The 17273-nt window shown below is 45.4% G+C and overlaps 1 protein-coding gene and 1 pseudogene across 1 annotated transcript in view; one reads left to right on the forward strand and one right to left on the reverse strand.

Moving 5' to 3' along the window:
• Positions 1–4494: 4494 nt before the first annotated feature.
• The window catches only part of LOC147615794 (uncharacterized), a 47915-nt gene continuing 35136 nt past the window's right edge, over positions 4495–17273 (forward strand). The window contains exons 1-3 of the mRNA XM_086778402.1: positions 4495–4728; positions 4810–4913; positions 5257–5386. Of these exons, the coding sequence (XP_086634528.1) occupies positions 4627–4728; positions 4810–4913; positions 5257–5386 (336 nt within the window). The 5' untranslated portion in view covers positions 4495–4626. The remainder of the gene's footprint in view (positions 4729–4809; positions 4914–5256; positions 5387–17273) is intronic.
• Positions 11023–14077, reverse strand: LOC147615795 (uncharacterized; annotated as a pseudogene).

Below are 17273 nucleotides of genomic sequence, written 5' to 3' on the forward strand. Positions count from 1 at the left end.
GTATTTTGACAGTGGTGCTACAAAGCACATTACCTCGCATCGTGATATGTTCGCTTGTCTTGAGGCTATCCCTAATGGGAATACTGTCACATGTGCCAATAATGCTTCTTATCCAGTGAAGGGCGTTGGTAAAATTATGCTTACTGCTGCAAATGGCAGCACTTTCACACTTTCAGATGCTTTGTATGTGCCAGGGAGGAGAAAGACCAATCTATTGTCTGTCTTTGCGCTTGCTAGACTTGGACTTATAGTCAAATTTATGGATGACAGATGTACTGTTCATGATTTGACTTCTGGTGATACGATTATTGCATCTGGCACCTTGTTTTGTGGGCTGTATAGGCTCAATTCTTATGATAAGTGTGTGGAAGATTCAGCAAATGCAGTTTCTGATGAAAAGGCAGTTTCAGATGCAAAACTATGGCATGCTCGTTTTGGTCATCTGAACTTTGCTAGTTTGCTGCGTTTGTAGAAATTTGATATGGTTGCTTCATTGCCCCCTCTTGAGGCACCATCGAAACATGTTTGTGAAGGTTGTATTTTGGGCAAAATGCAGCGTTCTGCGTTTCCAAAGGATGGTTCTGTGCGGGCCACTCGCAAATTGCAACTTGTACATAGTGATGTATATGGGCCTATGCAAACTAAACACTTGTACTTCGTGACTTTCATTGATGATTACTCAAGGCATACATGGGTATATCCATTGAAGGCAAAGTCCGAAGTGTTTTTGTGCTTCAAACAGTTTTTGCTTATGGTTGAAAATGTATCCAATTGTACTGTGGTCACCCTCCGTTCTGATCGAGGGGGGGAGTACATGTCTAAAGAGTTTGATGCATTTCTAGCTAGTCATGGGATAAAACACCAATGTACAGTGCCGTATACCCCTCAGCAAAATGGTGTTGCTGAGAGGAAAAACAGGTCACTTATAGAGATGGCACGATGTATGGTGGTCAAGAGCCAAGCTTTGCCACATGCGTTTTGGCTTGAGGCTGTCATGTGTGCTGCATATGTACTCAACAGGTGTCCCACTAAGGCCTTGAAGTCTGTTACTCCATACGAAGCTTGGCATGGCAGGAAGCCTTGTATTGGTCACTTGCGTGTCTTTGGTTGCTTGGCCTATGCTTTAGTGCCTGTGCAACAACGTAGAAAATTGGATGATAAGGCTGTCAAATGCATTTTTGTTGGTTACAGTGCTGAGAGCAAGGGTTACAAATTGTATCATCCGCAGTCAAAGCGTATCTTGATTAGTCGAGATGTTTTTGTGGAAGATGCTGTGCAGCCTTTGTTATCATGTACCAAAGAGACAGGTGTGAGCTCACGGGATGTATTTGATATGTTGTTGCCTCTATTTACAGGTGGGAATTCAAATGTAACTTCTAATGAGGCAAATATTCAGCCCATGCAGATTTCAAACGACATCATAGATCAGCCTATTTCTGATGCAGATTTACAGGATGTAATTTATGAGGATAGGGCTGAAAATGAGCAGGCCAGAGGTATGCCTAAATGGCTGGTGCAAACCTTGCGTGATAGTAAAATTGATCCACCTATTTCTAGTCGTACTCGTTCAGGTTTTCAGCATGCCTCTTATGCATCAGATTGTTATGCTTTTGCTGTGCTATGTCTAGTATGTGTGAAGACGAAGAACCTCTTTCATTTGATGAGGCACAAAAATCAGAAAATGGCTGGTGCAAACCTTGCGTGATAGTAAAATTGATGCACCTATTTCTAGTCGTACTCGTTCAGGTTTTCAGCATGCCTCTTATGCATCAGATTGTTATGCTTTGGCTGTGTCTAGTATGTGTGAAGACAAAGAACCTCTTTCATTTGATGAGGCACAAAAATCAAAAAATTGGTTGGCTTCAATGCAAAGTGAATATGATGCTATAATGAAGAATGGTACATGGTCTTTGTGTGATTTGCCTATTGGTAAAAAGGTCATTAGATGTAAGTGGGTTTTTAAGTTGAAACGAAAGCCAAATGGCACTGTTGATCGCTATAAGGCCAGACTTGTTGCAAAGGGTTATGCTCAAGAAAAGGGCATTGATTTTGATGAGACCTTTGCTCCCACTTGTCGTATGACTACCATTCGTAGCATTTGTGCATTGGCAGCTCATAATGGTTGGAATGTACATCAGTTGGACGTAAAGACTGCATTCTTGAATGGAGATTTGCATGAGGAGGTGTATGTATCGCAGCCTCGTGGTTTTGTTCAAAGAGGGCAGGAAAACAAAGTGTGCAGGTTGAAAAAGGCTTTATATGGTTTAAAGCAAGCTCCACGAGCTTGGTATGAAAAGATACATGCATATGTGACTGCACATGGTTTTTAGAATAGTCCAACAGAAAGCACTTTGTATGTTAAACGTGTGGATGATGTACATCTAATCATTGCTCTCTATGTCGATGACATGCTGCTCATAGGACCAAATGAGAGTCATATTGCTGATTTTAAGGCTGATTTGAATGCCTCTTTTGAGATGTCAGATTTGGGGCATTTGCATCATTATTTGGGGATACAATTTAAGCACTGTGATGGAGGTATTGCTTTGTGTCAGATAAAGTATATTGAGACATTGTTGCGGAGATTTGGCCTTGAAGACTGCAAGCCTATTGCTACTCCAATGGAGACAGGTTTGAAGTTGAGTCTTCATGATGCTAGAGATCACTTTGATGTCATACTGTATCAGACAGCTGTTGGTTGCCTCATTTATGTATGCATTACGAGGCCAGACATTCAGTTTGCAGTCTCACATGTGAGCAGGTTTATGCATAGCCCAGGGTCTCAGCAGTTAAACGCATCTTTCACTACTTGAGTGACACTATACATCTTGGGCTGTTTTATCCCAAGGGAGGATCGTTGCACCAGATTTACATGCTTTTTTTGGACTCAGATTGGGCTGGTTGCTATGACACAAGAGTGTCCACAAGTGGTTTTTGTTTCATGCTCGGTAGCTCATGCATATCTTGGTTGAGCAAGAAGCAACCTACTGTGGTCACTTCTAGTTGTGAAGTTGAGTATAGGGTAGCTTTCACAGCTACGATTGAGTGTGTGTGGCTCAGACGGCTTATGGTGGCTGACTTGGGTGTTGGAAAGGAGTCTGCCACCTCTATCTACACTGACAGTCAAAGCGCATTGGCAGTTGCAAGAAACCCAATTTTTCATGCTCGCACAAAGCACATTGAGGTGTATTATCACTATGTCAGGGAGAGACTCTCAGCAAGAGAGATCAGCTTGGCCTATGTGCCAACACAGGACAACCTCGCCGATCTTTTCACAAAGGCGCTTCCTCGTGAGAAGTTTGAAGCTTTCCGCAAAGCTTTGGGCTTGCTCCCCTTTGTGGACTGATCTACTTCGGGCATGGCACTTCCCTATACATGAGTGCCAGCTCTCGTTCACACCATCACTCCCAGGGGGGATTTGTTGCCATATATATAGACAGTAATGTGTGTGAATACACTTAGGACTGCCGGGGCACTTTTTCCCTCTTTAGGAGGTTTTTTCCCCCGGCTTGTATATACGCCCATCATTCTAGGGCTAACTTATCTTTTGTATATTGACACAATCTAATACATTGTGTGTTGTGTGCATTCTTGCTTCTTCTTCTCCAAGCTTTGTGTGCTTTCTTGCAACCCTAATTCCAACAGTGGTTGTGCACTATAAGCAATCTAGCTATCCACTTCATTAATTCCTTTTATAATTTAACACAACCAAATAAGCTAATACTCTACTCCTAAAACAATGTAGCTTAGCTGTCATCAAGGTTTGCAAGATCATTCTTTAACAAGCTTACATGAAGCTAAATTTATACTATTTATATCGACTAAGAAATCACAATAAAAAATACCCCATGAATTTTATTTTTTGCTCAGACAAATTTATTATTGCCATGTGAAGAAACCTCCTTGGATGCTTTTTGAAATTGTTGTTGTAACTTGTGTTGCCCAAGTAATATTTTTTTCTTTCTTCAAAGTACTAAAAAATGGTATGAATATATTTGATTCAAAATACACAACAATATATTTGTTTCTTTCTTCCAAATATTTAAAAATGGTACAAATATATCGACTTAGAAAACATAGCCCCTATCTTGCCCCTTGCAACCTTCATGCTGGGCTTGCTCAATTTTGTCACAAAGCTTTGCTAGTTATGATGCGAGTGTTGCAAAAAAATTGACAATAATGGATATGGAAGAGCACCCATAAAAAATTAAAACACCTACCTGAATACATAGCCAATCTACCAATGCCATACCACAAATGCACATGAATCACTTGTTCTTGCACGTGTAAAAGCTTCCTCGATACTGTAGTTAGGGTTTTCTAGATGTGTAGGAGGATTCCGGCACCTAGGTAGAAACTCCTACTTAGGGTTTCAAACAAGATCTCCCTCTCCTTAATCTAAGTAAGCCAAGGGACACTCATTGGTTATGTGGCAATCACCCACTTTGCTAGAGTAGTGAGTCTTTTATAATTTGGAAAAATTAATTGTTCTTATACTGCCCAAGTAAGTATTTTTTGCCCAAATTGTCCGCCGAACCATAGGCTCGAGCTTCGGCACGCGAGAGACTGCGGGTTCAGATCTCTTTGGTGTCGAATCAGAAGTGACTGTGTAGGATCAATCTACAAATGAAGGAGAGAGGGAGGACCTCCAAGCAGCAGCCGCCCGAAGCAAACGGGGACTCTCTTCCCAAGTCCAAGTGGCTCGATCCCAGTGTTGCATGGGAGAAGGTAATCTCTCTGCCTGCATGGTTGCTCATTGTAGCATGTACCCTCATCGTAATTCTACACACGATTTGTGAATTGTGTCAGGAAGAACTGCTCGACGTATTGTATTGGATCAGGCAGGGTATCGCACTCCTCTGTGGACTGCTATGGGGCTGCATCCCACTAGTTGGTTCCTTCTGGATTGCTCTGTAAGTTTTTGTTTTTTTTTTGTTGATGATGTGTGAGTGGGTACTGAATTTAGATGCCATATGTAGATTCAAACCAGGTCCTCACTTTGGGAGGCCTGATCAGATTGTGCTGTAAGTTACACATAACTTCTTTTGTTCTCACCCACTTCTGACACCATCATGCCTAGAAATTAGATGCCTTGGATAGATTCAAACCCAGGTCCTCACTTTAGGAAGCCGAGCGCTACCACTAAGGCTAGAGCCCCAGGGGATATCTCTGGAAGTCACACATAATTTATTTTGTTCTCTACTAGTTTTGACACCATCATGTCTTGAAAGCTTTTTGTCTGTGTGCATTTTGCAGTTTTGTCGCATTGTCTTCAGCTGTAATCTATGGGTACTACAAGGTTGTTTTGAAACTTGACGAGGAAGATTTTGGTGGACATGGAACTCTTCTTCAAGAAGGAATGTTTACTTCTGCCATGTTGTTTTTGGTAGGTTGCATTCTTCTTGTGGATACTTCATTAATGGCCTACATATACTTTTTACTTTCTTTAAAAAGTATCATCATATCCTCAATGTTGTAGCGTTGGTATTTAGGACCCAAGCAACCGCTGCCTTGCATTGCGCTCCATCCACATAGAAGCAAGGGCCTTCTCTAGGGACTGCTCTCTTTTCCATGTATAGCTGTGCCATCTCGCCAATGTCCCACTGCTGGTTCTCATCACCTCGTCTGCAGAAGACCTTTGAAAACAAAAATTTCAACCTTCGGAAAAAAAAGAAGTGCTTGAAGGTTGTTCATATGGCGCGAAGTCTTAAGATCCTCTTCATGCATCACTTTCCGGCCACATGGCAAATCGATTGGCAGCAGCTATATTTAGTGAATCTTTGTGGAGGTGCTTGGCCCATTCTTGTTTGTTGATTTGCTATCATGAGAATATTCTTTCTATTTTAGGCCGTTGGCTGTGGCCCAAGGCAATTTGCTTCTCAAAGGTGTTCAAGGTGTTGCGACTATATACGCAAGCAACATGCAGTGGATCTTGGCCCTTATGGGGATTGTCTTGTACTTTCCCCATACCCACATGAGTTCCTGGGGTGGCCCTATGGGCTGGCCCCTTTTCCTAAATGCAATCCCTAACTGTCTACACTTTGGCATTCGGTATCATACTAGATACACAGAGTCAGTGACATCATTCCAGAGGGAGACTCACAGTGCGGACTGGCACTGTTTCATGTGCAGGACAATGCACACCTGACCTTGGACTCATGTGCAGGACAATGCACACCTAACCTCGGACCAGGATGGAACCCTGGCTAACTCATCTCGGACTGGGGTCACATGGGACCAGTTTACCATCCCAGGTCCTGCACCTTCTGTACAGATATGTCTACGTGGCATCCAAGTGCGGAATGCACGTGACATCACCTTCTGCTTAACTTGACGGAAGCTGTATAGCCTGCAAATAATCTGTCAATAACGCCGAATAGTCCTCGAAAAACTCTTTGTCAAGCCATACCGCTTCGTGGGTCCCTCGGTCTTGAAACTTCGTGAGGAACTGTCTGTGTCTTCATCCTAAGCCATGCTTGAAACGGTGCAAAAGGATCTGTTTTGGAACCATAACTTCTGCTTCATCAACAATATTTGGTTCCGCCTCGTCTTTAACTTCTGAAGGGATCGGACCTCCATATGGCTTTAACCAACTGACGTGAAACACATCATGCATAGTCTAACTCAGAGTAGATTCAATTGCATGGAAACCTCATTAACCTTTTTCTGGATGGGAAAGGGTCCGAAGCTCCTGAAAGACAACTTTGGGCATTGCTTGCCCACCTCCTTCAACCTTTGCTTCATAATCCCGAAGATAAACCCAATCCCCTTCCGAAAACTTCATATCCCTTCGGTCTTTATTGGCCTGTCGAGTGTAGGTCTCTTGCGCTTTAGCCAACCTTTCTTTGATTGACTCTAAAATCTCCTGGTAAGACTTCGTCACTCTGTTTGCTTCAGGTACTGAAGACGAGGTCCTGGCCAAAAACAACTGTAAAGGTCTTCCAAACGTTGCCTCATCTTACTTTGTTGATCGTGGGCATAACACTTCAGCACATCAAAGGCCAACTGGTTGTATATCTCTGTATGGCCGTCCGTTTGTGGGTGGAATGCACTGGAAAAATTCAATTTAGTACCAAAGTTATCAAACAATGTCCTCCAAAAATGATTGGTAAACTTGGCATCTCGGTCCGACACTATGGTCCTAGGAATCCCGCCAATCGGGTACCAATGCCGAATGAACAATTGGGCAACATCCTCGGCGGTCACATTGGCCCTGCAAGGAATAAGCATAACAAATTTGCTAAATCTATCAACAATTAAGCACTGCGTATTACGCTTACTTGGACTGGGAGGCAGATTCGTGACAAAGTCCATTGAAATATCTTGGAAAGGATCCTCCGGAATTGGCAAGGGTTGTAATAACCCTATCTTCTTTCCACGAGGAGCTTTCACCTTTTGACAAATATCACAGCGTTGTACATATGTAAACACATCTCGTCTCATCTTTGGCCAATAATATTGCCGTTCCAATTTCTCCAAAGTCAAATTCATGTCCCTATGACCACCAGTAATGGCATCATGGGCATCATGGAGAAGAGCTGCCCTGAACGTCTTCATGACACACAGTCAGCCTTTGTAGAAAAGCCAACCATCGCGTATCAGAAAGTGGCATGGTCCTGTGGTATCCAATGCTTGTTCCCACTGTGTACCGAATTCCTCGGAATCTGCATACGTGTGCTTCATGTGATCTAGTCTTGTACAAACAAGGTCGAGTCTAGTGGTCTGAATCGAAGTCACTTGTGCCTTCCTGCTCAAAGCATCGGCCATTGGATTGGCCTTTCCTGGAAGGTACTCAATCATACCACCGAATTGCTGGAATATCTGGCTCCAACGGTGTTGTCGGTCACTCTACTGTGCACTTGGCATTGTTTGAATCCAGCATAATGCCTGATGGTCAGTGCGAACCTCAAAGTCACGGCCATAAAGAAAATGTTTCCAATGTTTCAAGGCCTGTATAACTGCAAGGACTTCACGATCGTAGATTGAGTAATTTTTCTCTGCGGGCAGTAACTTACGAGACATGTAAGCGCTACTGGATGACCATTCTGTTGTAACACAACGCCAATTGCGATGTTACTCGCATCGGTGATCACCTGAAATGGCTCATTCCACGAGGCAAGTGCTAAACAAGGCGCTTCTGATAAAGCCACCTTGAGGTTCTTGAATGCCTCCAATGCTTGTGGAGTCATACGAATCCGTTGCCTTCTTGTCTTAACACCTTTTAGCAGATCGGTGAGATCAGCCGAGAGGTCAGAAAACTTGTCAACTTGTCTATGTGGGTGGAGTATGTCTGGCATATACCCGCAAAAATACGGAAAAAAATGGGAAAAAAAGATAAGAGCTCCTGGGCGGGCACACCCACAACAAAGGCTCTCTGTGAGCAGTATGGTATAGATAGGAGATGACTGCTAACACCCCCTCTTAGCCCCTGGATGTGGAACCAATCCCAGTGAGCTAGAGTGCTGTTGGAGCATAGCCTGAGGTAGAGACTTCGTGAAGAGGTCTGCCGCATTGTCCTCCGTCAAACAATAAACAAGCAAGATGTCACTAGCCAAAATCTTCTCACGAACGAAGTGACTTTGGATGATCGTGGGTTCCGCCAGTGGAAACCCAATCTCGCCAAGTAACCTCTGCAACCTCACCAACTCGCAAGTAGCAGCACAAGCAGCCCGATACTCTGCCAAAGTAGATCTCCTTGTTTCTGGATCTCCTCCCCAATCTGAGTCACTCCAACCTTGGAGTCGGACTCCATCCGTCGTTCCCCCTCTAGTGTCATAGAAGAGTCCAAGATCCTTCGTACCTTGCAGATACCGCAAGATTCGCAATCCTACGTCCCAATGAGTCTTCAAAGGCGTCTGCATGAATGAGCTCAACAGCGCCACGTGAAAGCTCAAGTCCAATGTGGTGTTCAGCAACCAAATCAATGAACCAACAAGCTTTCGATACAAGGAGGCATCAACCTGCTCACAAGGATCATCAATTGTAACTTTGGTATGCCAAGTCCTAGGAACCCGTTGAAGTCCATACAAGGCCTTCCGAAACTTGTAAACCACCCCCTCTAAACCCGGAACCTCAAAGCCTGGAGGCTGCTCAACAAACACCTCCTCCCGCAAGTCACCATTTGCGACTTGCATGGCTTTCCTACAAGTCCCTTGGGAAAGAGCTTCCTCAACTGCAATAGGCTCTTTGTCCCGAATGATACTAGACATCAAAGCATAGTTCACCTATAAAGGTTCCTTTGACCGACGAATGCAAGAACTGGAATGTCCTTGCCTACTACTGCCAACATTCAGCAAGCCATCCACCATCTGGTCCCGGAAAGCTTGCCGCTGCAGCGTATCCACATTCAAGTGGTCATGACGAAACTGGCACAAATCACCTAACTGAGAACCTGTAATTTAGAGTGCTGAGAGTTTGTAGATCCCATTCTCCACTCTGCCTTCCCATACAATCTGGCTTGTTACTTTGTTCCGTAGAGCAACAAAATGCTCATCAAACTCTACCCGTACGCCAGTCTTACAAACCTCATGCACTGACAACAGATGAAAACCAAGGGATGGGACATAAAGAACCTGGGAGGAATGCTTCCCCCCTTTGCCATCGGGAACAATCTCTAACCTGTCCTCACTGTGAATAGGGATAGTGGACTTGCACCAATTAGGATGTGACCTACGTGCCTTCTAAGATCCTGTAATAACTCTCGAGAAGGAGTCATGTGCCTGGAAGCACCACTGTCTAGAATCGAGTCCCGAGTGTCCCTAGCGGTGAGTCCAACCGCCTCCCTGCTCGAAGAAGATGAAGCATCTATGTCCATAATCTCCGAGTACACAAAAGCTGGAGTCTGCACAGTTACTGCTGAGGAATCTGCACCCTTCTCGGTCCTCCGCTTAGGACATTTCCTCCAATAGTGGCCTTTCTCGCCACAATTGTTAGAGGTTCTCTTTGCCTTCAAGGCGTCACAATCCAAGTCGGGCTCCTGCTCAGAAGACTTCTCTTGCGAAGACTTTCCTTTGCCCTTACTACGGCCTTTCAACCGTTGGCTAGTCAAGGCCTCAGAACCTCCGCCCTGTGGAGGGTTCGTAAAATGCTCTTCTTGGTCCAAGACGATAGGCACAAGCTCTTCCGGTGCTGAGCCTGCCACTGGTGATCAAAGAGGAGTAGAAAGCTGAGTACTGAGAGGTCAGATGAGACAACAAAGTGATGGCCATGTCCTTTGAAGATATCTCCTTCCCAGCCTGAAGAACCTCTTGCTGAAGAGCCTGCAACTTGTTGATGTGCTCCCGCATCGTCGAAGATCTTGTAGGATTCATCACTTGCATTTGCACTTCCAAGGAGATCTGCTTCATGGGTGATACCCTGTTATACAGAGAAGCCAAATGTTGCCAAATCCCTCTAGCCAGCGCCATATGTTTGATATGATTAATCACTTGTGGTGTGCAATTAAGGAAGATGATTGAACGCACACTGACATTGACACGATCCCATAATCGTGCCTGAGCCTCCCGTTCTTTCCGAGTAGAGGGTAAAAGCTCCCCATCCTCCAACTCCGGCCATGGAACACCAACCACAATGAAATCAGCCAAGTCATAAGACTCCAAGATAGACTCCATCATTACCTTGCATATGCTGTATTTGGTCTTGTCCAACTGTTGATCCACTGGGAATGTGGGGAGAGTAGGATCTTCACGTGCTTCTCAGCCACCTCAAGGGTTCACAAGGTCTTGTCAAGGGAAGGTGGGTGGGAAAAAAATGAAGAAGAGGCTGCAAAAAATATGCAAGGTGGCTGTCCAACAGTGATGGCCGCCTTCTATCCGATCTCCAAGTCCCGAACAGCCCAAGCACTCTCCAATCAGCACCACAATTCAGCAAACCCTCAAGCTCCCACTGTCTCCAAGCTTCAAGCCACCTAGGGCTCTAATACCATGTCGGAATGCACAACGGAAATATGAGACAACTGTTGTAGAGAACAAAACGCAGAAGAGAGAGAGAGAGAAATGAAATGCAATGTTATATTAACGTCTTCAAAAGGCCATAATGACCTATGAGACCAAAAAGTTACATCATGGTGGATCTGATACAATGTCTGGATAAAAAAACCAGAAAATGAAAAATAAAGATGATAGTACTGGCACCTAGAAAATGAAACTAGAACTGGAAGGTAAACAGAAACCCTTATAGGGTGTGAATATAGTAAGGGGGGGGGGGTACGCTATGGAGGTGAGTGGAGTACGGTGAGGGGATACAATATCATGTGGGACGGGGGGGTACACTATGGAGGTGCCTCCATCTCATAATATGTGCCGCATCGGACGTTGGCGGATCTCCTCAATATCCTCTGTGGTCAGCACCCTGACTGGGTGTCCCGCATGTCTCGCAAGAATAATCCGAATCCGCCGCTGCAACCTCCGTCTATGCTGGGATGCCCTCCTCAGTAGTCGTGGGCGTCTGGACCACCCAAGCTCAATCGCACGATCAATCAGTGTACCGCTGGTGTGGGCGGTTTCCATGTCCTGTTGCTGCTGTGGTCCATCTGGCGCAGTGATGGCTGGACTAAAGAAGTCTGTAATGTGCTTGTGAGTCTGGCTCTCTGTGCGCCTAAGCAGGCTATCTCTGTATCTCCGCAGCTCAAGCAAGAACAATCCCAAACACCTCTGGTCCTGGTACCCCATGACTCTGGAAAGTGGTCCAAAACCCTCTCTGAATAAACAGTGGAAACGACCACATATCTCATAGTATGCAATACAATGGCATATATAATGCAGCTCTGTCTTTGGCTCCCCATGGCATACTCGACATATCCTGGCCTCAGCTGGTATACCTCTATATCGGCCAATCTCAATCTCAAGCTGGTGTGAGGATGTGCGAATCTGACCAATAGCACATCGTACTGCATGAGACAAGTGTACATCCATGTAACTAGGTCTGATCACAAAACCATCTGCTGTGAGCTGAAGAAAATGCTCTCTGTAGAAAGCCATCTTTGTGCCCAGCTCCTCAGTCGGCTGTATCCATGTCCTCCTAATGTCCAGCTGAACTAAATCCTAACGGATGAGTCTGGTAATCTCTGTCCGTGTGAGAGTGAGAGAGGGTGCCTCCAGAGAATACTGGAAGGGAGGCAATCTGTCCATTCTAAAACCATGTGCCTGGAACCAAGATGTCATCTGTCCATACCAACAAGCCGTGTCTCCCTGTAAAGCTAACTGTCAGGAGGACTTAGGGGTGAGGCTTGCATATCTGCCTCGGAAGAGATCCCACAAGCCATGTATGTAGGAGACTGATCTCGTAAGAGCCTCAATCACCAGAGGGGCAGCCGTCAGCTCTGCTCGAATAATCTCATGAGGTACCAAGGCCTTGGCTCTAATAATCCTAGCGATCATAGATACCAAAGGCCTCTCCATACCTCTCCACCCGCCTGCGCTGTGATGGCCCACTGAAGGTCCCCATATCTGCACTCCATAAAGCATAGCTGATGTCACTAGAGTGTCAAAAAGCCAAAGTTTCATTCGAGGTTCCTGAAACTGAACCTGCGAACACATCCTCTCCAAACCACCTAGGGCTGCATGTGCTCTAGTCAATCTAGTCTCTGCTGATCTCCTCATCGAAAACACTGGCCCACTGAATACTACCCCAAGATATGTATATGCATCTGTATACTCCACAATCTCCTGCCCATATGTAAATGTGGGAGCTGATCGCCTAACCCACTGTGGCGTGGTGTTAAACACCATAACCTTGGTTTTGCCAAGGTTGACAGACAATCCACTATCATGTGCAAACTCATGTAAAGCATCCAGATGACGCTGCATACCCTCAGGGGAGTCAGAGACCAACACAATATCATCAGCATATAACAATAGTGGGATCCATGTACCTGCTAGCTCATCCACATACATACCAAACAATGAAGGAGATAACGGGCAACCTTGCTTCACTCCTATAGTGGAGTGAACCAAAGTAGAGACCCCCTCTGGGGTGCGTACCTGTCCTGCAACTGATCTATATAAAGCCATAATCCCCCATATGAGCTCTGTGGGTACCCCCATCTCGTGTAATCGCCTCATCAATCTGGCTCTGGGCACTGTATCAAATGCTTTGCGGAAGTCCACAAAGCTACAATAAATCCGTCGCCCATGCGACCTGCCCTCCTCAATAATGGCCCGCAGAGTCAAGATGTGGTCAAGAGTAGAGAAACCTCTCGTGAACCCTGCGTGTCCCTCTGCTTGAATGCCCTCTCTCTGTGCCCATCTACTCAACTGCTGCTCAAGAATGGATGCATACAATCGTGCTAGTGTGTGACCAATCATAATAGTGTGATAATTCCTTGGCTCCATAGGGTCCCCTGACTTGAAGATAGGCACAATGGTGGACATACTCCAAGTCTTGGGTAAGCCTTCACACATAGCACGATTGAACATCACTGCTAGAAGCTCTGCCAGCATGTCTCTCGCATGAATAAAGTGCTCAGTGACCAATCCATCATGATCATATGCTCTCCCAGTCTTCATCCTATCAATGGCCTTCCTTACCATCTCTGCGGTAAAGAAAGTACATGTCTGTGGGCATGGTGCTGGCGGGTCAGGAAAAGGTGTCTGTCCAGGAAATGTATATAGAGATGTTGCATAACTACCCCAGACCTCTGTAGAAGTGATGGCCAAAGCAGGGGAGGACTCATGAAACAAACGCCAAGCCTCCCTCGAATCCTGGCTCAAGAACAGCTGGTATAATTCCTGCTCTAGCTGAGCAAGGAAGGCCCGCTTCTTCCTTCGCACAAGGCGCCGGAAGGCAATACGTGACTGTCGGTGAGTAGTGACTCCTAAAGCAACCTCCCGTTGTAGTTGGGCTCTTGTCTCTCTGCACTCCTCATCATACCAGCTGTTCTGGGGCATACACCCAGAACGCTGTCTCTGTCCAGGCTGAGTATGTGGATATGCCTCTCTCGCTGCATCCTGTAAAGTCTCTGTCAGTATATGGGTGAGCTCCTCCAAAGGTCTCCCTGGCTCCTCTGTGTACAGACGTCTATAAATCCCATCTCTGTAGACAACATCAGTCTCTGAAGTAAAAGTATATCGAGTGTGATCTGCCCCTCGTGTCCTCTGAGTTGTGGTAAAGTGAAAAGAGATGGTCAATGTCAACAATGCATGATCCACTACTACCCCAATGGAGAGAGAGAGAGAGAGAGAGAGAGAGAGAGAGAGAGAGAGAGAGAGAGAGAGAGAGAGAGAGAAGCTGGATGAACTCTGCTCTATACACAAGATCCGGTACAATACAGGCGGTAGGGGCAAGGGTGGTATTTATTAAATACCACCCCCCTATGCTTGTCGGCCAGCCATAAACCAACCGACAGCAACCCTGATGTCCACGACTGGGAAAAACATCCAGTCGGCGAGCAAAATCAAGTCGGTCAAGACAAGTACAAGTGGCCGGAGCAAGACAACCTCCATGACCATAAAAATAGAAAAAATATGGGGAAAAATGGGAAAAAAAGATAAGAGCTCTTGGGTGGGCACACCCACAACAAAGGCCCTTTGTGAGCACTATGGTACAGACAAGAGATGACTGCTAACAGAGGACCCATGTACTTCCAGCCAGAGGAGGCTAGAGGGGGCTGGTTGCAGCTCCACTTACTGGTGCATTAGACATCTGCAGGACATGGTTATCTTTTGTGTAGCAAAGATTATAAACTGGATCTATTCTGAGTTCATCGTTCGAGGCTTTTGGGACGTGATATGTTTTCCATCCATATTGTTGGGGATTATGAGCGCACTATGTCTAGCAACTCATCATCTATTCTTGGAGTTCACTCCACATTTGTGTGGAAATTCGTAGCCAAGCAAAGTTCCTTGCTGTTCATGATGGCATTTTGTTTCGAGGAAACAGGTTGGCGGGTGCTCTCTTCGAGGTGATTCTAGTATTCACGGTACTGGAGGGTCCATGGTTGCATCTTCATCAACTTATCTTCTTTAGACTCTTGCACACATTGAGCTGCAGAGGGGGTGTTAGAATTAGTGCATCTCAGTGTATTGTGTATTTATGGGCTCTACCCATTTTTGGGTATTTTATTAATTTTCTCCTATTTTAGGAGTCGTGGACCTGTCGGCCAGCTCCCACACTGCACTATAAAAGGAGGCCTCCCATTGTACACTTCATTATCCATTCTCTTGCACATTGTTCAACATCTCTTGCTGGCTATTGCCATTGTAAAGCCTATTGCTATTATAAAAGGTGATCTTGTCCACAAACTCTCTCTACGCTTTCTCTTGTTCAGTTTATGCTTCCTCTTGTGCATTCTCCAACAGTACGTAGACCAGGGGTAAACCCGTCCACATCTAAGTGATAAGGAACCAAGGTACAACTCATCTTGGTAGCCAATTGCGGAGAGATGGCATCCTCAGAATTGCCCATGTCAAAGAGGACAATGAATTGCTGTCCCTTTGCAGTGCCATAGGCATGGATGAGAGCCTCTGTCTTTCCCTCAGTCTCGCCCTCCTGCTTATCATCAAATACCACTGGTGGCACTGAATTCAGAGAGGGTAAAAGTTGAATGGCATTTGAGGCTAATGGCGGAGGTGTGGATGATGATGCTACAGTTGCTATTGTGGAAGTCGATGCCTTAGTAGACTTTTCAGCCAGAAACTTAGTGCAATCTTTCTTTCCGTGTCCCACAGTGTAACAGAAGAAACAATAGTTCTCTGTCCTATACCGTGTCTGTTCATCTGGTTGGAGATAACCTCCAATGATGCCCTCCGTAGCTTTTTCCTTAGGAGTCTTCTTGGGCGTAGAATCTTTCTTATTGCCCGATTGACCCGAAGAATTTTTCTTTTGGTTCTTTTGGTCTTTGCTGTTATGAGCTCCCTTACCCTGGGTAGATGACTGCTGTTGGGGCTTAGGGGAAGACTGTACCTACTTGGGATTACCTTCGTTCAGCATCAGTTCTTGATTTTGAGCGAGGGTCAGTGCCCGTGCATAAGTCCGAGGCTCAAAATTCCTCACTTGATACCTGATGGCAGTGTCCAAACCTCGGATAAATTGCTTGAGCTTATCTTCTTCCGATATGCCCAACTGCTGGGCCATGGTAATGACCTTGTTGGAATAGGTCAAAACAGGGGAACCACCCTGAGTGAGTTTGTAAAACTCATCCTCAAGATTGGTCATGTACTGTGGTGGAAGAAAACGGACTTTGAGGTCAGCCACAAAGGTGTTCCAATGAAAACGGAATTGGCCTGTGATGGGGTTTGTGTGAAGTTGTGACCAATGTTGCCACCAAGTAACGGCTTTCCTAGTGAGTTGGGGTGCTGCCACATGGACTTTGTCTTGTGGATCTGTGATTTTAGGTAAGGGAAAATGTGCTTCAAATTGATGAATAAATTGAGTAACCGTAGCATGATCACACTTACCATCATACTTACTAAAATTTGGAGAGGTTCGTATGATGGTGGTGGTAGGGGCGGTGGAGGACGAGGAATTTGGAGCCTACTGAGCAAGAGCCGCCAGAATCTGTGCCATGGTTTTGCTGATTCTGGATTTGCACAGCCTCCCAGTCGAGTCTTTGCTGGAACTCTCGATCGGCTTTCTCTCTGCAGCATTGGTCTTCCTCATATTTGCGTGTGGCTTCCCTATCCCTTTGTTCCTCCGCACGTCTCAGTTCATTTTCTTCATCTGCTTTTCTTTTTGCTTCTTCATCTTTTCTTCTTTGTTCTTCATGTCGGTCTTCATCTTTTCTTCTTTGTTCCTCCATATGTAGAAGGACCTGTGGCAGATCTGAGATGCCTTCTCTGGGCTTCTCTTTTTCAGTGGCAAGCTGCATCTTTAGAGAATTTATTTGCTCCATCATTATTGTCAAGAGCTCTTCTGTGCTTGGCGGAAGCGTTCTTTTTGTTTGGAAGCTTTGTGCCTCCATCTCTTCTTGTTGGCTTTCTTCTTGATGTGATGTTTCTCCCGACATGGTATCTCACTTCTTTAGGTAGCCAAGTTGGGTTACTAGCCCGATGCTCTGATACCAATGCTACATGCACCAAGCTTGATCATGATAACGCACAACAGGGCCTTCTTTATACCTTTATGTGGTGAGAATCTTTAGCATCAACTTTAGAGAATAGAGAGAGAGAAGAGAATGAGAATGTAGAAGATGACACGGTATTGGATCCCAATACTCACTGAAGGCTTGCAGGAGCTGTCCGATTGCTGTGTTGATACCCGACCACTCTTTTAGTGTTGGCCGACTGGATTTATTCTGGCCAAGTGACCTATTTGCTGGTCGTGAGCAGTTAGGCTGC

The sequence above is a fragment of the Cibotium barometz genome, chromosome 39 (genome assembly GCF_041138505.1).
Source record: "Cibotium barometz isolate CiBa-2024 chromosome 39, ASM4113850v1, whole genome shotgun sequence".
In the NCBI taxonomy this organism is placed as follows: Eukaryota; Viridiplantae; Streptophyta; class Polypodiopsida; order Cyatheales; family Cibotiaceae; genus Cibotium; species Cibotium barometz.